General features: G+C 37.2%; 1 protein-coding gene across 4 annotated transcripts in view; it reads right to left on the bottom strand.

Moving 5' to 3' along the window:
* Positions 1-27,454, bottom strand: part of NEK1 (NIMA related kinase 1) — a 207,570-nt gene that overhangs the window by 60,759 nt on the left and 119,357 nt on the right. For all 4 annotated transcript variants that reach the window (XM_030918331.1, XM_030918325.1, XM_030918322.1 and 1 more), the window contains 3 exons: positions 27,021-27,086; positions 26,705-26,933; positions 12,757-12,909 (listed from right to left, as the gene is read on the bottom strand). In XM_030918331.1, the coding sequence (XP_030774191.1) occupies positions 12,757-12,909; positions 26,705-26,933; positions 27,021-27,086 (448 nt within the window). The remainder of the gene's footprint in view (positions 1-12,756; positions 12,910-26,704; positions 26,934-27,020; positions 27,087-27,454) is intronic.

Raw genomic sequence — 27,454 nt, forward strand, 5'->3', positions numbered from 1 at the left:
CCGAACCTAGAAAAAGATATCAATATTCAACTACAAGAAGGTTATAGAACACCAAGCATATGTAATCCAAGGAAGACTACCTCAAGACATTTACTAATCAAACTCCAAAAGGTCAAAGATAAAGAAAGGAAAGCAGTAGCAGACTTTTGTGTCTGACAGCAGACTTTTCAGCAAAAATCTTACTGGCCAGGAGAGAGTGACAGGACATATTACCGAAAGAAAAAAACTTTTATCCTAAAATAGTATATCCAGAGGAAGTATCCTTCAGACATGATGAAGAAATAAAGACTTTACCAGACAAACAAAAGCTGATGGATTTCATCAACACAAGGACCTGTCCCATAAGAAATGCTAAAAGGAGTTCTTTAATATGAAAGAATAGGACGATAATGAGTAATAAGAAATCATCTGAAGGTGTAAAATTTACCAATAATAGTAAGTATACAGAAAAACACAGAATATTAGAACACTGTAATTGTGGTATGTAAGCTACTCATATCTCGAGTAGAAAGACTAAAAGATGAACTGATTGAAAATAAAAATTATTCACACCTGTAATCCCAGCACTCTGGGAGGCGGAGGTGGGTGGATCACTTGAGGTGAGGAGTTTGAGAACAGCCTGGCCAACATGCTAAAACTCCATCTCTACTAAAAATACAAAAAAATTAGCCAGGTGTGGTGGCACGCACCTGTAATCCAGGCTACTTGGGAGGCTGAGGCAGGAAAATCACTTGAACCCAGGTGGTGAAGGTTGCAGTGAGCTGAGATCATGCCACTGCACTCCACCTTGGGCAATGGAGCAAGACTCTGCCTCAAAAAATAAAATGAAATAAAATAAAGAAACATTATGTGGGGTGTGGTGCTTATGCCTGTAATCCTAGAACTTTGGAAGGCTGAGGTGGGAGGATTGCTGGAACCCAGGAGTTTGAAATCAGCCTGGGCAACACGCAACATGAAACCAGCCGGGCAATAGGCAAAAACCTTTCTCCACAAAAAAATACAAAAAAAATTAGCCAGGTATGGTGGCACATGCCTGTAGTCCCAGCTACTTGGGAGGTTAATGTGAGATCACCCGAGCCCAGGAGGTGGAAGTTGCAGTAAGCTGAGATTGTGCCCCTGCCCTCCAGCCTGGGTGACAGAGTGAGTCCCTGTCTCAAGGAAAAAAAAAAAAAAAAATTATAATTTTTTGAGAGACAATGCAGTAAGATATAAATAGAAACAAAAAGTTGAAAAGTGGGGGACAAAGAGTTTTCACTAGTTTTTTCTTTGCTTGTTTGGTATCTGTTTTTGCAATCACTGTTGTCATCAGTTTAAAATAATGGGTTATAAGATAGTATTTCTACCTCATAGTACCATCAAAAATAAAAAATCATACAACAGGTACACAAAAAAAGTACCAGAATCCCTGGGACACATTTAAAGCAGTGTGTAGAGGGAAATTTATAGCACTCAATGCACACAAGAGAAAGCAGAAAAGATCTAACACTGACACCCTAACATCACAATTAAAAGAACTACAGAAGTGAGAGCAAACAAATTCAAAAGCTAGCAGAAGGCAAGAAATAACTAAGATCAGAGCAGAACTGAAGGAGATAGACACAAAAACCCTTAAAAAAAAATCACTGAATCCAGGAGCTGGTTTTTTGAAAAGATCAACAAAATTGATAGACTACTAGCAAGACTAATAAAGAAGAAAAGAGAGAAGAATCAAATAGATGCAACAAAAAAATGATAAAGGGGATATCACCACCAATCCCACAGAAATACAAACTACCATCAAAGAATACTATAAACACCTCTACGCAAATAAACTAGAAAATACAGAAGAAATGGATAAATTCCTGGACACATACTTACATTATTACTACCTGGAGACTTTAACACTATACTCTCCCAAGACTAAACCAGGAAGAAGTTGAATCTCTGAATAGACCAATAAAAGGCTCTGAAATTGAGGCAATAATTAGTAGCCTACCAACCAAAAAAAGTCCAGGACCAGATGAATTCACAGCCAAATTCTACCAGAGGTACAAAGAGGAGCTGGTACCATTCTTCTGAAACTATTCCAATCAATAGAAAAAGAGGGAATCCTCCCTAACTCATTTTATGAGGCCAACATCGTCCTGATACCAAAGCCTGGCAGAGACACAACCAGATAATTTTAGACCAATATCCCTGATGAACATCGATGCAAAAATCCTCAATAAAATACTGGCAAACTGAATCCAGCAGCACATCAAAAAGCTTATCTACCATGATCAAGTGGGCTTCATCCCTGGGATGCAAGGCTGGTTCAACATTCGCAAATCAATAAACATAATCCAGCATATAAACAGAACCAAAGACAAGAACCACATGATTATCTCAATAGATGCAGAAAAGGCTTTTGACAAAATTCAACAGCCCTTCATGCTAAAAACGCTCAATAAATTCCGTATTGATGGAACGTACCTCAAAATAATAAGAGCTATTTATGACAAACCCACAGCCAATATCATACTGAATGGGCAAAAACTGGAAAAATTCCCTTTGAAAACTGGTACAAGACAGGGATGCCCTCTCTCACCACTCCTATTCAACATAGCGTTGGAAGTTCTGGCTAGGGCAATCAGGCAAGAGAAAGAAATCCAGGGTATTCAGTTAGGAAAAGAAGAAGTCAAATTGTCCCTGTTTGCAGATGACATGATTGTATATTTAGAAAACCCCATCGTCTCAGCCCAAAATCTCCTTAAGCTGATCAGCAACTTCAGCAAAGTCTCAGGATACAAAATTAATGTGCAAAAATCACAAGCATTCTTATACACCAGTAACAGACAAGCAGAGAGCCAAATCAGGAATGAACTTCCATTCACAATTGCTTCAAAGAGAATAAAATACCTAGGAATCCAACTTACAAGGGATGTAAAGGACCTCTTCAAGGAGAACTACAAACCACTGCTCAGTGAAATAAAAGAGGACACTAATAAATGGAAGAACATACCATGCTCATGGATAGGAAGAATCAATATCGTGAAAATGGCCATACTGCCCAAGGTTATTTATAGATTCAATGCCATCCCCATCAAGCTACCAATGACTTTCTTCACAGAATTGGAAAAAACGGCTTTAAAGTTCATATGGAACCAAAAAAGAGCCCGCATTGCCAAGACAATCCTAAGTCAAAAGGACAAAGCTGGAGGCATCACGCTACCTGACTTCAAACTATACTACAAGGCTACAGTAACCAAAACAGCATGGTACTGGTACCAAAACAGAGCTATAGACCAATGGAACAGAACAGAGTCCTCAGAAATAATACCACACATCTACAGCCATCTGATCTTTGACAAACCTGAGAGAAACAAGAAATGGGGAAAGGATTCCCTATTTAATAAATGGTGCTGGGAAAATTGGCTAGCCATAAGTAGAAAGCTGAAACTGGATCCTTTCCTTACTCCTTATATGAAGATTAATTCAAGATGGATTAGAGACTTAAATGTTAGACCTAATACCATAAAAACCCTAGAAGAAAATCTAGGTAGTACCATTCAGGACATAGGCATGGGCAAGGACTTCATGTCTAAAACACCAAAAGCAACGGCAGCAAAAGCAAAAATTGACAAATGGGATCTAATTAAACTAAAGAGCTTCTGCACAGCAAAAGAAACTGCCATCAGAGTGAACAGGCAACCTACAGAATGGGAGAAAATTTTTGCAATCTACTCATCTGACAAAGGGCTAATATCCAGAATCTACAAAGAACTCAAACAAATATACAAGAAAAAAAACAAACAACCCCATCAAAAAGTGGGCAAAGGATATGAACAGACATTTCTCAAAAGAAGACATTCATATAGCCAACAGATACATGAAAAAATGCTCACCATCACTCGCCATCAGAGAAATGCAAATCAAAACCACAATGAGATACCATCTCACACCAGTTAGAATGGCAATCATTAATAAATCAGGAAACAACAGTTGTTGGAGAGGATGTGGAGAAATAGGATCACTTTTACACTGTTGGTGGGATTGTAAACTAGTTCAACCATTATGGAAAACAGTATGGCAATTCCTCAAGGATCTAGAACTAGATGTACCATATGACCCAGCCATCCCACTACTGGGTATATACCCAAAGGATTATAAATTATTCTACTACAAAGACACATGCACACGTATGTTTATTGCGGCACTATTCACAATAGCAAAGACTTGGAATCAACCCAAATGTCCATCTGGGACAGACTGGATTAACAAAATGTGGCACATATACACTATGGAATACTATGCAGCCATAAAACAGGATGAGTTCGCGTCCTTTGTAGGGACATGGATGCAGCTGGAAACCATCATTCTTAGCAAACTATCACAAGAAGAGAAAACCAAACACCGCATGTTCTCACTCATAGGTGGGAACTGAACAATGCGACCACTTGGACTCGGGAAGGGGAACATCACACACTGGGGCCTATCATGGGGAGGGGGGAGGGGGGAGGGATTGCATTGGGGAGTTATACATGATATAAATGATGAATTGATGGGTGCTGACGAGTTGATGGGTGCAGCACACCAACATGGCACAAGTATACATATGTAACGAACCTGCACGTTATGCACATGTACCCTAGAACTTAAAGTATAATTAAAAAAAAAAAAAAAAAAAAAAGAAACATCAAACTTAGCTGACTCTAGTCATCACAGCTCTGCAAGGAGCAGCAAAAGAAAAATAAAAAAAAGAAAAAAACATCAGAGTTCATCTGTATTGTAGATCAAATGGACCTAATCGACATCTACAGAACATTTCCTCCAACAGTTGCAGAATACAGCTTCTTCTCCTCAGTACATGAATCATTCTCAAGGATAGAACACATGTTACATCACAAAACCAGTTTTAAAACATTCAAAAAACCTGAAATTATACCAAGTTTCTTCTCTGACCACAATGGAATAAAACTAGACATCAATAACAAAAGGAATTTTGGGAAACTATACAAACAGATGGAAATTAAACAATATGCTTCTAAATAAACAGTGGGTCAATGAAGAAATTAAGAAGGAAATTGAAAAAATTTTGAAACAAATGATAATGGAAACACAACATACCAATACCTCTGGGATACAGCAAAAGCAGTAGTAAGATGGCAGTTTATAGCTATCGGTCCCTACATCAAAAAAGAGGAAAAACTTCAAGTAAACAATCTAATGATGCATCTTAAAGAAGTATACAAGCAAGAGCAAAGTAAGACCAAAAGTAGTAGAAGAAAATAAGTAATAAAGATGAGTACAGAAATAAATAAAATAGAAAAAAGAATACAAAAGATCAATGAAATCAAAAGTTGGCTTTTTGAAAAGATGAACGAAATTAACAAACCTTTATCCAGACTAAGGAAAAGAGAAAAGACCCAAGCAAACAAAATCAGAGATGAAAAAGAGGGAATTATAATACAACTGATACTACAGAAATTAAAAGGATCTTTAGAAGCTACTATGAGCAGCTGTATTTCAATAGACTGGAAAACTTAGAAGAAATAGATAAATTTCTAGACACATATAACTGTTTGGAGGTTCCTCCAGAAACTAAAAATATAGCTACCATGTGATCCAGCAATCCCACTGCTGGGTATATGCCCAAAAGAAAGGAAATCAGTATATCAAACAGGTATCTGTAGTCCCATGTCTATTGCAGCACTATTCACAACAGCCAAGATTTAGAAGCAACCTAAATGTCCATCAACAGTTGAATGGATAAAGAAAATGTGGGATATACACACAATGGAGTACTATTCAACCACAAAAAATAATGAGATCCTGTCAGTTTCATGTATGGAACTGGAGGTCATTATATTAAGTGATATAAGCCAGGCACAGAAAGACAAATCTCACATGTTCTCACTTATTTGTGGGAGTTAACAATTAAAACAACTGAACTCATGGTGATAAAAGGGAGCAGAACGGTCGTTACTAGAGGCTGGGAAGGGTGGTGATGGTGGGTGGTGGGGGATGGTTAACGAGTACAAAAATACAGTTAGACAGAATGTATATGATCCAGTATTTGATAGCACAACTAGGTGACTAGAGTTAAGTCAAGAATAACATATTGTGCATTTAAAAATAACTAAAATAGTAGAATTGGACTGTTTGCAATACAAAGAAAGGATAAATGCTTTAGGTGCCCCATTTACCCTAATGTGATTACTGTGCATTGAAAATCTGTATCAAAATACCTCATGTACCCAATAAATATATACAGCTACTATGTACCCACAATAGTTAATAATAAAACATTAAGAAAAAGGAGGAATTGACGAGAGGAAAGGCAAAGAAGACCAAAAGTGTACAATGTGGAAATTCCCAAAGACTGAAGAAAAAGAACAGAATACTAGATGCCGGGTATTGGTGGCACATGCCTATAATCCCAGCACTTTGGAGGCTGAGGCAGGAGGATCACTTGAGGCCATGAGTTCAAGACCAGCCTGGGAAATATAGCAAGACTCCATTGCTGTTAGAAAAAAGAAAGACAGGGAGAAGGGGAGAAAAGGAGAAAGAGAGAAAGGGCAGGGCAGAGGAGCGAGAAGGAAGGAAGGAAGGAGAGAAAGAATGGGGGAGGGGAGAGGGAAGGGAGAGGGACGGGAGACAGAGGGGAGAGGAGGGGAGAGGGAGTGGAGAGGAGGGAAGAGGGAGGGGAGAGGGAGGGGAGAGGAGGGAAGAGGGAGGGGAGAGGGAGGGGAGGGGAGGGGAGGGGAGAGGGAGGGGAGGGTAGGGGAGGGAAGAATGCAGGCAATAATTCAAGAGTACTTTCCTAAAATCGAGAGGATAAATAAAGACTCCTAAAACCGAGAAGGGAAAAAAAAGACTGGAAGCTACATATTAAAAAGATACACTACGATGAGGACTTACAAAACTGATGAAAAAATTAAAGAACAATAGAGATATTTCAAACTTGTGGACAGGAAGCTTCAATATCATTAAGATGTCAGTTTTTTTCCAACTTGATCATTGGATTTAACATAATCCCAGCCAATCCAGCAAGCTCTTTTGTGGATATTAAAGTTTATATGGATATCCAAAAGACCCAGAATAGCCAATAAATACTTGAAGGAGAACAAAGTTGGGGGACTGACACTATGTGGCTTCAAGAAACACTATAAAGCTACAGTAATCAGGATATTGGGGTACTGGCAAAAGAACAGAAAAAAAGTTGAACGGAATGGATACTTCAGAAATGGCCCCGTACAAATACAGTCAACTGATCTTTGGCAAAGGAGCAAAGATAATTCATCGAAGAAGGAATAGTTTTTACAATAAGTGGTGCTAAAAAAAAAACACTGTACATCTACTTATGAAAAAAATGTATCTAGACACAGACCTTATAACTCTTCAAAAATATTTACTCCAAAATAAATCACACAACTAAATATAAAATGCAAAAGTAGGCCGGGTGTGGTGGCTCACACCAGTAATCCCAGCACTTTGGGAGGCCGAAGTGGATGGTTCACTTGACCTCAGAAGTTTGACACCAGCCTAGGCAACATGGTGAAACCCCATCTCTACAAAAAATACAAAAATTAGCCAGGTACAATGGAAAAAAAGGATGCACACTGGTGGTCCTAGATACTTGGGGGTTTGAGGTGGGAGGATCACATGGGCAAGCCCTGTCTGTACTAAAAATACAAAAATTAGCCAGGCATGGTGGTGCATACCTGTAGTCCTAGCTATTCAGGAGGCTAAAGTGGAAGGGTCACCTGGGCCCAGGGAGTTTGAGGCTGCAGTGAGCCATGTTGCAACACTGCACTCCAGCCTGGGCAACAGAGTGAGACCCCAACTCAAAAAAAAAAAAAAAAGACAATGTCAAGAGAACATGAAGACAAGCCACAGACTAGGAGAAAATATAGGCTGACTATCTCTAATCCAAAATGCTCCAAAATATGAACCTTTGGAACACTGTTATGATGCCCAAAGGAATGTTCATTGGAGCATTTCCGATTTTGGATTTTTGGATTAGAGATACTCAACTGGTATAATGCAAATAGTCCAAAATCTGATAAAAACCCAATCCAAAACCGTTCTGATCCCAAGCATTTCAGAGAAGAGATACTCAATCCGTATTTGCAAAAGACATATTTGATAAAGGACCATTAACCAAAATATACAAAGAATTCTTAAACTCAACAATAAGAAAATAAAGTACCCAATTTAAAAATGAGTGAAAGATCTCAACAGGCAACTCACTAAGGTATACAGGTGGCAAAGCAGCATATCGTAGGAAGCATATGAAAAGAGGTTCAACATCATATGTCATTAGGAGATTGCAAATAACAACAACAAGATACCACTACATAGCAATTAAAATAACTAAAATCCAAAACACTGACAAAACCAAATGCTGGAGAGGACATGGAGTAACAGGAACTCTCATTCACTGCAAAATGGTACAGACACTTTGGGAGACTGGTGGTTTCTTACAAAACTAAACGTACTCTTACTAGACAATCCAGCAACTGTATTTCTCTGTATTCACCCAAATGAACTGAAAACTTATGTCCACACAAAAACCTGCTTATAGATGTTTATATCATCTTTATTCATAATTGCTATCACTTGGAAGCAATCACGATGTCTTCCAGTACATCTTGAAAGTGAATAAATAAACTGTAGCATATCCATACAATGTAATATTATGCACTAAAAAGTAATGAGTTATTGAGACACAAAAAGATTACAGAGGAATCTTAAGTGTATATTACTAAGTGAAACCATCCAATCTGAAAAGAGTACATACTGTATGAGTCCAATTAGATGACAGTCTGGAAAAGACAAAACTACGGAGATAGTAAAATAATCAGTGGTTGCCAGGGTTTGGAAGAAAGGGAGATATAATATAAGCAGAGGCCAGGCGCGGTGGCTCAAGCCTGTAATCTCAGCACTTTGGGAGGCTGAGGTGGGTGGATCACGAGGTCAGGAAACTGAGACCATCCTGGCTAATATGGTGAAACCCTGTCTCTACTAAAAATATTTAAAAAAATAATTAGCTGGGCATGGTGGCGGGCGCCTGTAGTCCCAGTTACTTGGGAGGCTGAGGCAGGAGAATGGTGTGAACCCAGGAGGCAGAGCTTGCAGTGAGCAGAGATCATGCCACTGCACTCCAGCCTGGGTGACAGAGTGAGACTACGTCTCAAAAAAAAAAAAAAATATATATATATATATTATATATATTTATATATATATATATAATATATATTTATATATATACATAATATATATTTATATATATATAATATATATTTATATATATATATTATATATATTTATATATATACATAATATATATTTATATATATATATTATATATATTATATATATATATATTATATATATAATATATATATATGCAGAGCACAGGGGATTCTTGGGGCAGCAAATTATTGTGTAATAATGGTGGTTACATAGCATTATACATTTGCCAAAACTCAGAAAAATTAAAGCACCAAGAGTAAATTTTAATATAAACTATACACTTTGGTGATAATGATGTGTCAATATTGGTCTATTGATTAAAACAAATGAACCTCTCTAGTGTGGGCTATTGATGGTGGGGGAGGCTGTGTGTGTACGGGGGAAGGGCATATACAGGAACTCTCTGTACTTTTCACTCAATTTTGCTATGTGTATTAGCCCGTTTTCATGCTGTTGATAAAGACATGCCTGAGGCTGGGAAATTTATAAAAGAAAGAGGTACAACTGAACTCACAGTTCCACGTGGCTAGGGAGGCCTCTCAATCATGGCAGAAGGCAAGGAGGAGCAAGTCACACCTTACATGGATGGTGGCAGGCAAAAAAAAAAAAAAAAAAAAAAAAGAGAGCTTGTGCAGAGAAACTCTCATTTTTAAAAAACCATCAGATCTCACTGAGATCCATTCACTATCATGAGAATAGCATGGGAAAGACCTGTCCCCATAATTCAGGCATCTCCCACCAGGTTCCTCTCACAACACGTGGGAATCATGGGAGCTACAAGATGAGATTTGGGTGGGGATAAAGAGCCAAACCATATCACTATGAATCCGAAACTCCTCTAAGAAAAGGTCTATTAAAAAAAAAAAAAAAAAAAAAGACACACTATGTACTGTACTAGAAAAGTAAACTCAATGCCAAAACATATTTTAAGAAAATGACTAGACTTTAAGTAAAAAGAAAGATACACTTTGAGCATCCAAGCAAAAAGACCAAATCACTTATAAGGTAAAGAAAATAAAACTGCCATCAGACTTTCTGTAGCAATGTTTTATGCCAGAACATAATTAAATTATATATTAAAGACAGTCAAGGAAAAAAAGTAAGCCAAGGATTTTATATGTGGCCAAATCAACCCTCACAAATACAGTCATAAGACAAACTGTTATGAAAATGGAAAATCTATGAGTGTAGTGTTCACACAAGTTCTTCCTAAGGAATCTATTACAAAAAGAGTTTCAAGCAATCAGAATGACTAAAGAGACATTGACATAAGAATTGGAAGACTAAAACAAAGAACACCAAGGATCTTTCATGTTTCTCATTTAATACACAAAACAAGCCTCGATAGTAGTGTTTCCATTCTACACATGTAGGAAATGAATGCCACAGTCAGAGGAACTTATTCATGGTTGCTGAGCAAGTAATGAAGCCAGGATTGGAACCAAAGCCCATTCTCTTTCCACCACATGAAGCTACCCCCACATACACGAGCTAAACCCTTGTCTCTGCATATACTAGAATAGCATATTGCCTGGAATTTCGTTCTCCCCATTATCTACTTAATGAGTTATTTGAAAAAAAAATCTTTGATACACCCAAAAATCACTTATTCCCTGTGGCTTTCCTTTATCCAAAAGGGCCATATATAGTCATTAATAAAATTGTATGGTACTGATAAAGAAAAGCCACCTCATCTGTGGCCCCAAAATCGCTTATTGTCTTGTGGCTTTCCCTTACCCAAAAGGGCCATATGTATTATCATTAATAAAGGCATATAGTACTGATAAAGTAAAGCCACCTCAGCTGTGGCCCCAGAGCATTTCACATACAACATCTGTAACACAGATTTTGCCACATGTGCTTTCGATGATGGTAAAAACTGTCACTTCTTTGGCTTAAAATCCCAATACAGAGCATATTCTTCCCAGTAAATGTATTTGGGAGAAAAAGAAGAGGGCAGATAACAGGTCTGGGATATCTTTCTTGACTATACAAGATAAAGTTAATTACTTAAATATCTCTGCATTTATTCTGAACTTTGTGGGTACTTTTTATTCTTGTCCTTTTCACGCAGTGTTATTATTTGTTTTCATTTTTGTCTGTCCTCTGAGAGCAAGAATGATCTTTTCTTCCTTTATAGCTTACCATCTATCATAAAATGGTGAACGCAACTAAGAAGTGTTCAAAAAACAGTTGGTGATTGAATAAAGAGAAATCATAAAATAAGTTATTTCTCAGTTCCAATTCTGTGCAGACGGACTATGATGAATACGAAGAATAAAAGCCCAATTTTTATGTGGTTTAAGTATTACTGTACACCAAATTGCACATATTTAAGCAACAGAATTTTACATCAGAGGAATCAGAATCTAATATTTTAAAAGTAATAGTGTTAATGAGCATCAGCGTATTATAGAACTTTCAGACTACAAAAAAATCTGAATTTTTTTTCTCATTTTTTTCCAGAGAGTTTTGCACTGCTGGGTAAAATTATTATAATTATTTTTTAAAATGTTAGAGCCTGAAGGCATTTTTGTCTTGAATAAAGCCTGGAACGTTTTGAAAACAGGCTCAGAGTAAGTTACTAGTATTTTTAATTAGTATTTGGCATACAACTGCACAATTTCCTTATACGAAAGTGTGAACAAATTAATTACAAACATACACACTTTTTGCCTTTTTTGCAGATGACTGTATGTATTTCTCAATTCAAATTGTTTTCCCCCTTTAATATTAAAGAAAATAACAGAATTATTAGCAGCCTACTTTTGTCACTTCATAAAACGTGTATAGGTTCATTTCACTGGCTAATTCTCAGCATCTGGCTAATTCCATTATTTGAACATATCAATAGTGTCATCTCTTAGGTTATTTTTCCACCAGCTCCGGATATGAGTTAAGGGGAGACAGAGAACAAGAGAGAGAGACAGAGAAGAAAAGAGAGCACAAAAGTGCAACACACATCCCTGCCTAGACACAACTTCTAAAAAGAGGAAAAGTACACTCCACTTTCTCAACATTTAAACAAGCTGTTTAATCTGAAAACACCTGTTTCATACATAGACACTCTTCTTGATGCATAGCTGTAATACCAAAGGCCACAAAACTGATGGATCAGGAATATTTCCTCCTGCCTCATGACAACTCTCCTTCCCCAGTCCTATAATTAATAATGTCTATCACACTTACTGAAATACCTTTTAGTCAATCTAATTCTTGAATCCATATCAAAACAGATATACTTAATCTCAATGCATTTCTCCTATATCTGTTTTCATGTAAAACATCTTTCTGACTTTTCCAACTCCACCCAAAAACACCTCCTCTTCCTTTTAGATTCCATCCAGGTCTATCAGGTCAAAACTCAAGACTACCATTTGGACAGTACCCCTAGAAAATACAATCATTCTCAACCTAATTAAAAAATCATTAGAACAGAAAGATAATTAAAAATAATTCACTTAAAATGGAAACAAAACACATACTTAGATTTTTAATAATATTATTTCTAGTGTAGAAAAACTACTAGTTTCTCCTTACCACTTCTAATAGTTGTATTTTCTAATAGTTCTGTCTGAAGTTGTAGTTCAGCTTCTCCAAGTATCTTTAGAACAGAATCTGTCGGACTTTTCCCCCAGGCTCTTCTTGGAGATCCATTAGGATCTAATTTAATAACTTCTCCGACTGTATGTCCTATAAGAAAAAGATACAAAGAAACAATTTTCAGTAACAGTATAATAATACTGCGTGGTAAGGCAGATTTTGGGTCTTTTATCCAATTGAGTGGCTCATGAGGAAAAAAGGTTGTATCACAAAGACTTTCAGGGAAAGAATGATGAATAATGGCGAGAACAGAAGCAAATGAAACTAGCAATAAAAACGTATCTATAATTGCCTTTTAGAATATGAATTAAATTCTAGTTTTGGGGAATATAAAAATAAGAAAAAAACCATAAATTAATACAGGCTGAGTATCTCTTATCTGAAATGCTTTGGACCAGAAGTGATTTAAATTCTGAATTTTTTTCAGACTTTGAAATATGTGCATATACATAATGAGATATCTTGTTGATGGGACCAAAGTCTAAACGTGAAATTCATTTGCTTGTTTTTTAAGAGATAGAGTCTCACTATGTTGTCCAGGCTAGTCTTGGACTCCTGGGCTCAAGTGATCCTCCCACCTTGGCTTCCCAAAGTGCTGGGATTATAGGTGTGAACCACCAAACCTGGCCTCATTTATGTTTTACATCCATCTTACACACATAGACTAGAGGTAATTTTATATAATACTTTAAATAATTTTGTGAATAAAACAAAGTTTGTATACACAGAACCATCAGAAAGCAATAGTGTCACTGAATTGGTCACCCGTGTGGGCCCTCTGTGGTTGTCTGGCATCACCATCATTCCTGACTGTGAGTTTATATGCTGCTAATAAGCAATCATTTTCTTACACTTGTTCATACAAAAATACTTCATAGTTAAAAAAATAGAGACATACATTATGGTGAAAAAATGTGTTTAAGATAACTAAGCAGCACAGTATTATCACCAGAATACCTGTGAGCTGTTAAGAAACAGCAGGCTTTTAATCTCCACCCATGAAACTGGATTTTGATTAAAAGGTTACTCTAGACTGTCTTTCATTTTACTGGCAAAAAGAAATATCAGAAGCAGCTGAGGGATCAGAAAGGGATCCGAAGGAATGAGAAGGTATTCTATCATATAGCTTTTTTAAATGGCTGGAGGGTCTTTTTGTCCTTGGGGATGCTAAATAAACCATGTGTTGTGTACCTGCACTTTGATTTTGACACATCACATGGGGTCACATTGTGGGGGTGTTACACTGGTACTCAAAAGTTTCAGATTTGGGGGCATTTTGGATTTCAGATTTTGGATTAGGAATGCTCAACCTGTTTATGTTTCTATAAAATCTTTATGTGAAAAAATAGAAAAAACTAAGATAAGTACATAACAATTCGGGGGGAATATAAAAATAGAAGAAACAGAAATCAGTATTTCATTTCTATATATTTAACAAAAAAAAAGAAAACAAATCTTAAAATAAACACATATATGGTTTAAAAAATAGAGAAAAGTATTTCTAAGAAAATTTGTCCTGGTTTATTTATCATAAGTAGGCAAACAACTGCTACTTCCCTATTGACAATAATAATTTGGGATAAACCATTTTAATAAAATGTATCAAAACAAAATGTAAAAATTATATACTGAAGTTTGAGTATTTAGAATATTTGGTAATAATATATGAAGTATACAGGTACCTTACCTAGTAGTAACATACAGGATATAATATTATATATTATGAGGCATAAGGTATATAGACATTCAATGGTAACCTAACACATTTTGACACAGTTAATATACCAGTTCCATGAAAGTACATGCAAATCAGCAGATAATAATTAGTTTTGTACAGCCAAAATGATTACCAAGAGGAATTTCTTAAAGGATGGTGAAAACAGAGTAGAGAACTCAGATATAGACCCATAACTTACAATCACTGATGTTTGACAAATGTGCCAAAGCAATTCAAAAGGGGGAAAAGTTCTAACAAACAGAACTGGGATAACTAAATGTCCATAAGAGAAACCCTCCTGTCCACCCCTCCACTGGAATTTAACCCCTTCAATGCAGGCAGCGAAAACAGAGGTGGAGTCAATGGTCTCTCTGAGCTGAGGTCCTAGGAGGTGGAAATGGGAGTCTAGGAAGGCCAAAGTGACTAGTGTTTGCAAGATAAGAGTACTGAAGAGTAATAAGTTTCACAGAGAGAACTCAGGAAAATTGTAAAAAGCCCCTTTGAGTCTTTACCTGAGTACTGATCAGCATATCAGTACATAATGTGTAAAGAAATTTTAGAGAAAGTTTAGAGAAAAGACCACTCAATAGAAGCAGAGGTAACAATACTTCGAGTTCACACAGCGCCAGAAAGAGTTCCTATTCCCATAAGCCAAAAAAAATTGATTTATAATTCACAAAGTACAAGGCAGATTATTCAGAAAGGCTGTTGATGCAGAAAAGGTAAAAGATTAGCCATATACTAATGCATAGTAATACTAATAAATACTAATAATATAGATTGCTGCTCTGTTCCAGCTAACAAAGCTTAAAAGCAAGACTTGAAAGAGCCAAGCTATGCACAGGTAACTAAATTGTGTCCAAGAATAAAGATCAAGAATATTTATAGAAATACAAAAATACATAGCACAAATATTAAAATTCACAACTGTTTGGCTGCCCCCAAAAAATTATCAAGCATGCACAGAAACAGAATATTAACTATAAAAAAGGAGGAAAAAATCACTGAATCCAATCCAACCCCATAATTACAGAGATGATGTAACTAGTAGACAATGACATTTATAACTGCCATTATAACTGAATTCCATATGTTCAACAAGCTAGAGAGAAGACTGATCATGATAGAGGTAAAGAAAACATTAATAAGATCCATACTGAACTTGTCCAAATGAAGTTCATATAAATGAACCTGTCCATTGAACTCGTCCATTCATACTGGACACAGAAAAACAAAATAGAAAAAATAATGGCCACGAGTTTTTCAAGTTTGATGAAAACTATAAACTCATAAATCCAAGATGCTCAACAAAACCCAAGCAAAAGAAACATGATGAAAGTGACATCAAGGCACATTATAATCAAATTCACTGAAACCAAGTCTACAGGGAAAAATCTGAGGAGTTCAGAGAAAAAAGACACAGAGGAATAAAACTAAAAATGAGGGTAACAGAAGACTTCTCACCACAAGTAATGTGCGTAAGATGACAGTGGAGCAGCATCATTAAAGCACCACAAGAAAAACATTTCAATTTAGAATTCTATGTCTCAGAAAAATTATCTTTGCAAAAGGAAGGCTAAATAAAATAAAAACTTTTACAGACATTTTTATGTCTTTAAAATAAAAACTTTTACAGACATACAAATGTTGAAAGAATCACCAGCAGGACTGTACCACAAAAAATCTCAAAGGAAGCCCTTTAGGCAAAAGAAAAATGATACAAAATAGATACCTTCTACACAAAAGAAATGAAAACGACATGGGTAGACACAAAATAGTTTTTTCTTATTATTTAAATCCTTTTAAAGAATAAATGACTATGCTGTATTATGGGATTTATAGCATTAAAACAATAGCACCAAAGGTTGGGAGGGAACAAATGTAAGTACAGGTGACCCTCGAACAAAGTTTTGAAATGCCGGGGTTCACTTATAAACAAATTTTCTTCCATCTATGCCACCCCTCATACACCAAGACCAATCCCCCGCTTCCTCCTCTTCAGCCTACTCAATGCGAAGATGATGCCGATGAAGGATTTTATGATGATCCATTTCCACTTAATAAATAGTAAATATATTTTCTCGTTCTTATCATTCCTTTAGTAACATTTTCTTTTCTCTCGCTTCCTTTGTTATAAGAATATAGTATATACCGGGCGCGGTGGCTCACGTCTGTAATCCCAGCACTTTGGGAGGCTAAGGCGGGCGGATCACGAGGTCAGGAGATCGAGACCATCCTGGCTAACATGGTGAAACCCCGTCTCTACTAAAAATACAAAAAATTAGCCGGGTGCGGTGGTGGGCGCCTGTAGTCCCAGCTACCCGGGAGGCTGAGGCAGGAGAATGGCATGAACCCGGGAGGCGGAGCTTGCAGTGAGCTGAGATCCGGCCACTGCACTCCAGCCTGGTGGACAGAGCAAGACTCCGTCTCAAAAAAGAAAAAAAGAATATAGTATATAATACATATAACATGTAAAATATGTGTTACTTGGCTTTATGTTATTGATAAGGCTTCTGGTCAACAGTAGGCTATTACTAGTTACATTTTGGGGGAGTTAAGAGTTACAGGCGGATTTTTGACTACATGGGGGGTTCAACACCGCCTAACCCCCATACTATTCAAGGGTCAACTGTATATTATTATAATATTCTTATACCATATATGAAGTATAACTCAATTGAAGATACGCTGTGTCAAGATAATACACTATAAACTCTGAAGCAAACACTGAAATAACAATGAGCTATAGCTAATAATTCAACAACAGAGGTAAATGGAATAATAAAAAATAACTAACTCCAAATAATGCAAAACAGGAGGAAAAAGGAAAGAAAGCACACATGAGGCAAACAAAAAACAAATAGAAAAATGGTACACAGGCAGTCCCTGACTTTTGATGGTTTGACTTAAGATTTTACAACTTTACAATGGGTGTATTAGACTGTAATCCCATTGTAAATTAAGGAGCATCTGGATTTAAATCCAATCACATTAATAATCACATTAAATGTAAATGATCTAAACATACCAGTTAAGGTTATAAGAGTGGATTAAAAAATGAATTTAACAATATGCTGCCCACAAGAAACCCACATTAAATATAAAGACACATACAGATTAAGAGGGAAAAAAGGATAAAGATATACCAGGCTAACACTGAGCAAAACAAAGTGGGAGTAACCATATCAATGTCAAGCAAAGAAAACTTTTAATAAAGCAAAGATTTTTTAAAAAGGAAAAGGCTATTAATAATTACCACACAGATGAATCTCAAAAATCATTATGCTTTCAGCCAGAGGTGAGATATTAGGGGAAAAACATCATTATGCTTGAGTGAAAGAAGCCAGACACAAAAGAATACAAACTGTCAGAGTCTTTTTATATGATATTCTAGAACAGGAACATTTAATCTAAGGTAGAAAAAAAATTCAGAAAAAGTTGCCTCTGGGAGGATAAGAACAGATAATGACTAGGCAGGGGCAAACTTTCTGGGGTGATGTTAATGTTCTATATCTTGATGGCTTATTTTGCAGCTCCCAGCATTTGTTAAAACCCAGCAAATATACATTTGCAATGTGTGCATTTCATTGCATGTAAATTTAACATAAAGGAAAAAACAAACATTGAACTCTAATAATTATATGCTGTGAAATACTTAGGGCAAAGTATACCAATGTCTGCAATTTCCTCTGAATTGCATGAAACAATGACAAACCAATTGATGGTTTTGGTATCAGGATGATGCTGGCCTTATAAAATGAGTTAGGGAGGAGTCCCTCTTTTTCTAATGTTTGGAATAGTTTCAGAAGGAATGGTACCAGCTCCTCTGTACCTCTGGTAGTATTCGGCGGTGAATCCGTCTGGTCCTGGACTTTTTTTGGTTGGTAGGCTATTAATTACTGCCTGAATTTCAGAACTTGTTATTGGTCTATTTTCAGGGATTCGACTTCTTCCCGATTTAGTCTTGGGAGGGTGTATATGTGCAGGAATGTAACTATTTCTTCTAGATTTACTAGTTTATTTGCATAGAGGTGTTCACAGTATTCTCTGATGGTAGTCTGTATTTCTGTGGGATCAGTGGTGATATCCCCTTTATCATTTTTTATTGTGTCTATTTGATTCTTCTTATTAGTCTGGCTAGCCATCTATCCATTTTGTTAATCTTTTCAAAAAACCAGCTCCTGGATTCACTGATTTTTTTTTTTTTGAAGGGCTTTTCAAGTCTCTATCTTCTTTCGGTTCTGCTCTGATCTTAGTTATTTCTTGTCTTCTGCCAGTTTTTGAATTTGTTTGCTCTTGCTTCTCTAGTTCTTTTAATTGTGATGTTAGTGTGTCAATTTTAGGTCTTTCCCACTTTCTTCTGTGGGCATTTAGTGCTATAAATTTCCCTCTAAACACTGCTTTAGCCATGTCCCAGAGATTCTGGTACATTGTGTCTTTATTCTCATTGGTTTCAAAGAACTTATTTATTTCTGCCTTAATTTCATTATTTGCCCAGTAGTCATTCAGGAGCAGGTTGTTCAGTTTCCACGTAGTTGTGTGGTTTTGAGTGAGTTTCTTAATCCTCACTTCTAATTTGATTGCACTGTGGTCTGACAGACTGTTTGTTATGATTTCCATTCTTTTGCATTTGCTGAAGAGTGCTTTACTTCCAATTCTGTGGTCAATTTTAGAATAAGTGCTATGTGGTGCTGAGAAGAATGTATATTCTGTTGATTTGGGGTGGAGAGTTCTGTAGATGTCTATTAGGTCTGCTTGGTGCAGAGTTGAGTTCAAGTCCTGAATATCCTTGTTAATTTTCTGTCTTGTTGATATGTCTAATATTGACAGTGGGGTGTCAAATCTCCCAGTATTATTATATGGGAGTCTAAGTTGCTTTGTAGGTCTCTAAGAACTTGCTTTATGAATCTGGGTGCTCTTGTGTTGGGTGCATATATATTTAGGATAGTTAGCTCTTCTCGTTGCATTGATCCCTTTACCATTAAGTAATGCCATTCTTGGTCTTTTTTGATCTTTGTTGCTTTAAAGTCTGTTTTATCAGAGACTAGGATTAAAACTCCGGTTTTTTTTTTGGCTTTCCATTTGCTTGGTAAATATTCTTCCATTGCTTTATTTTGAGCTTATGTGTGTCCTTGCACATGAGATGGGTCTCCTTAATACAGCTCACTGATGGGTCTTGACTCTATTCAATTTGCCAGTCCGTGTCTTTTAATTGGGACATTTAGCCCATTTACATTTAAGGTTAATATTGATATGTGTGAATTTGATCCTGTCATATGATGCTAGCTGGTTACTCTGCCCATTAGTTGATGTAGTTTCTTCATAGTGTCGACAGTCTTTACATTTTGGTATGCTTTTGCAGTGGCTGGTACTGGTTTTTCCTTTCCAAGTTTAGTGCTTCCTTCACAAGCTCTTGTAAAGCAGGCCTGGGGATGACAAAATCCCTTAGCATTTGCTTGTCTGTAAAGGATTTTTTTTGCCTATAAAGCTTAGTTTGGCTGGATATGAAATTTTGGGTTGAAAATTCTTTTCTTTAAGAATGTTGAATATTGGCCCCCACTCTCTTCTGGCTTGTAGGGTTTCCGCTGTTAGTCTGATGGGTTTCCCTTTGTGGGTAACCTGACCTTTCTCTTTGGGTGCCCTAAATATTTTTTCCTTCATTTCAACCTTAGGAATCTAATGATTATGTGTCTTGGGGTTGCTCTTTGCAGGGAGTATCTTTGTTGCATTCTCTATATTTCCTGAATTTGAATGTTGGTCTGCCTTGCTAGGTTGGGGAATTCTCCTGGATAATATCTTGAAGTGTGTTTTCTAACTTGGTTCCATTCTCCCTGTCACTTTCAGGTATACCAATCAAATGTAGGTTTGGTCTTTTCACATAGTCCCATATTTCTTGGAGGCTCTGTTCATTCCTTTTCATTCTTTTTTCTCTAATCTTGTCTTCACTCTTTATTTCATTAGGTTGATCTTCAATCTCTGATATCCTTTATTCTACTTGATCAATTTGGCTATTGATACTTGTGTATGCTTCACGAAGTTCTTGTGCTGTGTTTTTCAGCTCCATCAGGTCATTTATGTTGTTCTCATAACTGGTTATTCTAGTGATAGTTCCCGTAACTTTTTATCAAGGTTCTTGGCTTCCTTGCATTGGGTTAGAACATGTTTCTTTAGCTTGGAGAGTCTGTTACTACCCACCTTCTAAAGCCTACTTCTATCAATTCATCAAACTCACTCCCCGTCCAGTTTTGTTCCCTTACTGGCAAGGAGTTGTGATCCTTTGGAGGAGAAGAGGCATTCTGGTTTTGGGAATTTTCGGCCTTTTTGTGCTGGTTTTTCCTCATCTTCATGGATTTATCTACCTTTGGTCTTTGATGTTGGTGAACTTTGGATGGGGTTTTTGCATGGGCATCCTTTTTGTTGGTGTTGATGCTATTGCTTTCTGGTTGTTAGTTTTCCTTCTAACAGTCAGGTCCCTCTTCTGCAGGTCTGCTGGAGTTTGCTGAAGTTCCACCCCAGACCCTGTTTGCCTGGGTATCTCCAGAGGAGGCTGCAGAACAGAAAATATTGCTGCCTGATCCTTCCTCTGGAAGCCTCGTCCCAGAAGGGCACCCACCAGATGCCAGCTGAAGATCTCCTGTTTGAGGTGTCTGTTGACCCCTGCTGAGAGGTGTCTCCCAGTCAGGAGGCACGGCGATCAAGGATCCACTTGAAGAGGCAGTCTGTCCCTTAGCGCATCTTGAGCGCTGTAGTGGGAGATCTGTTCCTCTCTTCAGAGCCAGTAGGCAGGAAAGTTTAAGTCTGTTGAAGCTGCGCCCACAGTGGTCCCTTCCCCCAGGTGCTCTGTCCCAGGGACATGGGAGTCTTTTCTATAAGCTCCTGACTGGGGCTGCTGCCTTTCTTTCAGAGATGCCCTGCCCAGAGAGTAGGAATCTGGAGAAGCCTCTCTAGATTCTGGCTACAGTGGCTTTGCCATGCTGCATTGGGTTCCGCACCCAGTTTGAACTTCCTGGCGGCTTTGTTTACAAAGCCTCAGTAATGGCAGATGCCCCTCCCCACACCAAGCTTGAGCATCCCAGGTCGACTTTAGACTGCTGTGCAGGCAGCGAGAATTTCAAGCCAGTGGATCTTAGCTTGTTGGGTTCCATGGGGGTGGGATCCACTGAGCAATACCACTCAGGTCCCTGACTTCAGCCCCCTTTCCAGGGGAGTGAATGGTCTTGCTGGCATTCCAGGCACCACTGGGGTACCAAAAAAAAAAAAAAAAAAAAAAAAAATCCTCCTGCAGCTAGTTCGGTGTCTGCCCAAACGGCCATCCAGTTTTATGCTTGATACCCAGGGCCCTGGTGGTGTAGGCACCCGAGGGAATCTTCTGGTCTGTGGGTTGTGAAAACCATGGGAAAAGCGTAGTATCTGGGCCAGATAGCACCGTCCCTCACAGCACAGTCCCTCACGGCTTCCCTTGGCTAGGGGAAGGAGTTCCTCGATCCCTTGTGCTTCCTGGGTGAGGGGACACCCCATCCTGCTTCTGCTCTCCCTCCGTGGGCTATACCTACTGTCTAACCAGTCCCAACGAGATGAACTGGGTACCTTAGTTGGAAATGCAGAAATCACCTGCCTTCTGCGTTGGTCTCACCGGGAACTGTAGACCAGAGCTGTTCTTATTCGGCCATCCTGACACTTTCCCCCAACTTACTTGTATCTTTCTACCTTTGCCTCCATGCATCCTTTCACAATGGCAGTGGTCTATTGCCCCAGAGGTGCTCTCAATCATTTCCAGCCCCACCATCTCAGAGATCTCACAACACCAGTGTCTGTCCTCATATTTATGTTTTTGTCCTCACATTTATTTATTTAATAACTACTTTTCATGTATAAATTATGTGCTACATGACGGAGCATAAACATGCAGTACAAATAAGACAAGCTTTATCAAAATGTTTTTATTCTAAAACAGAACACAAACACTTGAACAGATGAAGAAGATAATTACAGTATGTGATTAGTTCTTTAAAAATAATCAATAAAAGAACTCAGAAACAAAAAATCAAATACTGGCCAGGCACAGTGGCTCACACCTGTAATCCCAGCACTTTGGGAGATGAGGGCAGGAGGATTTTATGAGGCCAGGAGTTCAAAAGCAACCTGGGTAACATAGTGAGTCCACCATCTCTAACAAACAAACAAACAAAAATTAGCCGGGCATGGCACACGTACCTCTAGTTCCAGCTACTCTGGAGGCTGAGGCAGGAGGATCACTTGAGCCCAGAAATTTTAAGATACAGTCAGCCATGACTGTGCCACTGTATTCCAGCCTTTCTTGAAAACAAAACAAAACAAAACAAAAAAACTGCATATTTTTACTTCTAAGAGGGAGCTAAACAATGGGTACACACGGACATGGAGGCAAATAATAGACACTGGGGACTCCAAAAGGGGAGAGGTTGGGCAGAGGTGAGGGTTGAAAAATTACCCAATGGGGTACCATGTTCACTATTTGAGTGGTAGGTACAACTAGAAACCCAAACCTCATCATAATGCAATATATACATGTAACAAATCTGTACAGGTACACCCTGAATCTATATAAATAAAATAGATTTAAATAAATAAATATTTAAAGTACAGAAATAATATTCAATGATTTGAAAATAAGAAAAGGGTCAGGCATGGTGGCTCATGCCTATAATCCCAGCACTTTGGGAGGCCAAAGTGGGTGGATCACTTGAGGCCAGGAGTTTGAGACCAGCCTGGGCAACACAGCAAAACACCATCTCTCCAAAAAATACAAGAGAGAGAGAGAGGTCTACTATTAATAGAGGGGAGAAAAGTGAAGAAAGTGCTTCAAAAAGAGTGTGTGTGTGCGTGTGAGCGCACGTATGTGCGAGTATGGACAATAATCCAGGATGTCAAAGTTGTAAATACATAAAACAGGGCCTTTAAAACTTACCGACATGAAGGTCTATGGTGACCACGAAAAGATTTGTAATGGAGTGGTAGAGGAAAAAGTCTGGTTGAAGTAGGTTAAGAGAGATAAAGGAGAGGAACCAGAATCGTAAACAGAGAACAATTTTGAAGAATTCTGATATAAAGAGGACTTTCAGAAATGGAGTGATAGCTAAAGAACAGGGACAGAAAAAAAAAAAAAAAAAAAAAAAGAGAAGAAGCCATATTAAGCACTTGGGAAAGAGGGAAGGGGAAGAGCGCTATGGAAAAGAGAGAGGTTGGAATGTTTTAAGAAGTAAAAGGTGAGAAGTAAGTAGTTCCTAGTGAGCTGGTTAGAAGGAAATGGACACAATGAGCAGGCAAGGCATAAACCAAGGGAGAGGAAAGACTTGAATCATGAAAAGAACTTTGGACTTTTATTCTAGTTGCAATGAAAACCAATTGAGTTTTAAAATGAGAAAGTGGTGTGATATGCTTTGGTTTTCTAATCAGCATAAAATATTTTCAAGTCTCTTTTTCACAAGGTTACAATGACCCTACATCCCCACCAAGTAATACCATCTTACCTCTCTGTTCTGCTTCACAGTTTAGCTTCTTGAAAAGGTTCTAAACTCTTTTTAAATTTCCTCTCCTATTCACTTCTTAATTCTTGGATTCTATTTCTGTCTCTAGCACTCTAATGATACTGCTTTTACCAAACTCATATTGCCTCTTCCCTGACGAATCCAGTATACATTTTTTAGCCTTCAATACGTTACCTCTCTTCCTGAAGTGCTCTCTTCTTTCTTTGGAACCCATACTACAGTCTCCTAATTTTATCTCTGTCTGTTCCTTATTTTCTTTGCAAAGGTCTTCCTCTGATGAACTCTTAGACTAGTTTCACATAAAGCCCCTATAAGTCTGTCTCCTAGGAACTTTTAAGTATCTCCTCTTTATTACCTTTCAGTAATTTAGTTAAGGTCATCATTAACTTTTGCCTAGATTAGTGCAACAGCCTCTAAAAACTGGTTTCAAGGATATCTACTTCTTACTAAGATAGTATGGAGTAATTAGAGTTATGCTGCTCCCTAAATAACCAAAACAACTGGACAAAATATATGAGAGAGCAGTTTCAAGACATTGTACAACAGGTAGTAAAGAACATGGGTCCCTGAGAGAGAGAAAAAACAAAAACAAATGAGATGATCCCTATGATTGCCCACCTTTAGAGTTTTCAGGCTATAGCTAATGGGTCTACCACACTCCCTGAGTTCAGGAGGTAGAGCTGGGATTCCTGGAAGACCAAGGCAACTAGAAAGAGAATTCCAGAGACCTGCAGACAGTAGCGCCTGAGTATGAGCAGAGCAAATATATGAGAAAACTACCCAAGTTAGGAAAAAAAAGCACCCAAAAGATTACAGAGAACACAAGACATGAAATAGTGTCTACTCCTACCAGCCAAACTGGAAAACCTCATCATTCCTTGTGTAGAGCACTCAGAAGTGTCTTATCTCCTAAATGGGGATAATTAGCATTAGACTAAACATGGCTGTGATCTCATCTCACAAATATTAAAAATAAGACATGAATGAATCAAACTGAGCCCAAGTATTAAAACTTAACTGCATTCCAGAATAAATCTCCAGAATAATTACAAAAATACAAAAATACCTAGTACCCAACAAGGTAAAGTGCAAAATGTCCGACATCCAATTAAAAATAGCCAAGCATGCAAAGAAGCAGAAGAATATGACCTGTAACAAGGAGAAAAGGCAATTAATAAAATGGACCCAATAAAATTCTAACATCTGACACAGATGTTAGAATAAGTAAAGACATTAATAAAGTTTTTACAACTGTATTCCATATGATCAAAAAAGTTAAGCAGAGACATGGCAGATAGAAAAACAACTCCTTAAACTTCTGGAGGTGAAAACTACAGTATCTGAGATGAAAAGTACATTGAATAGGATTAATAGCAGATTGGATATGGCAGGAAAAAAAGACTATCATCTATTAAAGATAGAGTAATAGAAACTATCCACAATGAAACACAACAAGAATCTAAAAAAATAAAATGAAAAGAGCACCACTGAGGTATGAGACAAAAAGTGAAACTAGAGTCCCTAAAGGACAGAAGGAAGAGGCATGGAAAAAATATTAGAAGAAATGATGGCTGAAAGTGTTCCCAATGTGTCAACCATAAACCCAAATATACAAGAAGCTCAATGAATTCCAAGGACAGAAACATGAAGAAAACTATACCAAGGCACTTTATAATCATATTGCTTAAAACCAGTGATAAACACAAATCATAAAAGCAGTCAGATAGTGTCCCCACCCAAATCTCATCTCGAATTATAATCCTGTGTTGAGGGAGATAGGTGATTGGATCTTGGGGGCTCTTCCAAGACTGATTTATGGTCTCTTATGTATTCCTGCAGTAGTCTATGATTATTCCTAGAATATTATTTATCAACTACAATTATCTCTTTACTTGCCTGCCTTTCCACTAGACCTTAAGCGCCTTAAGGGGAGGGACTACATTCTAAACATTATTATATTTCCATTGCTTCAGAGTGTATTGCATATGGTAGGTATCCAATAAAGAATTGTTGAATAAATAAGCAAAATAAATGCTATCAAGTCTTTGGGCTTTTTTCCAATGCTAGAAAAAAATTCTACAAAAACAGTCTGTGAAAAAAATTACTTAAAATCAGATTTGTTGATGGTCAGACTTGTCCTTCTAGAATGTAAGCTCCACAAGAGCACATGTTTCTGTTTTGTTTCTATATCTCCAATGCCTAGAATAATGTAAGAAAATATAGATTCTTAGTAATTATCACTGAATAAGTAAATCATTAGGTCAGATTTTCTCAATACTCTCACTAAATGCCTAAGAGATGTTTCTGAGACACTACTCTGGTTCTCATCAAGAATTATTTGTAGTAACAGATTAATTTAACATGGTATACAGAGTTAAAGTAATATAATTTAAATATGTATCATTAGTTCCCTCTTTCACACTATACACTTTTGTAATAAAAATCCTTGCCATTAAGGCTGATTAGTTTGATTAGTTTTCTCTGTTCTTCATATCTCCCTGTGAGAGGGAGGCACTTCTACTTGCCCAAAAGGAAAATTTCTCTCAGTTCTTCTAAGTGTTCATTTTTTTCAGAGTGGTTAGTCTACAAGTTTATGTATGTACTAGACCTAAATAGGATATTAATATACTTCTATACATACTTTCAGTTGTAGAGAAGGATGTATCTAGTGTTAACTCATCCAGAGGAATCACAAGTTGACCTCCTGCCTCCCACTTCTTGCGATCAGATGAAACTGATTTTTCTTTTTCATGCTCTTTGGCATCTTCAAGAACATTTATCTCACAAGTATCAGAGAGATGCTGCTTTCCTTTTTCATCTTCTTGAGCTTTCAGATTTTCATTTAATCTACGAAGTATTTCTCGCTTACTCTGAAAGTTATAACATTGTATATTTTAATATTTTAATATGTATATCATTAAGTAAAATGACTGATAAATGTCGAAAATTATACTTACTGAAATAGCGTCGTTGGTCTTTTGTATTTCTTCTGAAGTTTCCCGGGTATCAGTTAAACTACTGTCCTTTAAATGCAGATAGATACAGAGGAAGCAACAATTTTATTTTTTTAAATCTACCTTTAAAAATATGATATCCTTGTTACTTTTTGCTTTTCATTACTTTGTTCCTTGTAAATTTTTTATTTCTATAAAATGTTAACAAAGCTTCCTTTATTATCTACAATGATTAAACTTTGAATATTATTAATTAGACAACATAGAGAGGGGTCAATTCTCAATTATTTGTCATATTTTTGGATTACTGCTCACATAATTAAGTATATCCTCTGACCGTCTGGCACTTGATTTTTTGGTAATTTAAGTCATTGGTAGAATTAAGAGGAAAATTCATATGCTTTCTTAATTATAACTAGAAAAAGTTTTGATAGATG

This window comes from Rhinopithecus roxellana, chromosome 2, assembly GCF_007565055.1.
Source record: "Rhinopithecus roxellana isolate Shanxi Qingling chromosome 2, ASM756505v1, whole genome shotgun sequence".
In the NCBI taxonomy this organism is placed as follows: Eukaryota; Metazoa; Chordata; class Mammalia; order Primates; family Cercopithecidae; genus Rhinopithecus; species Rhinopithecus roxellana.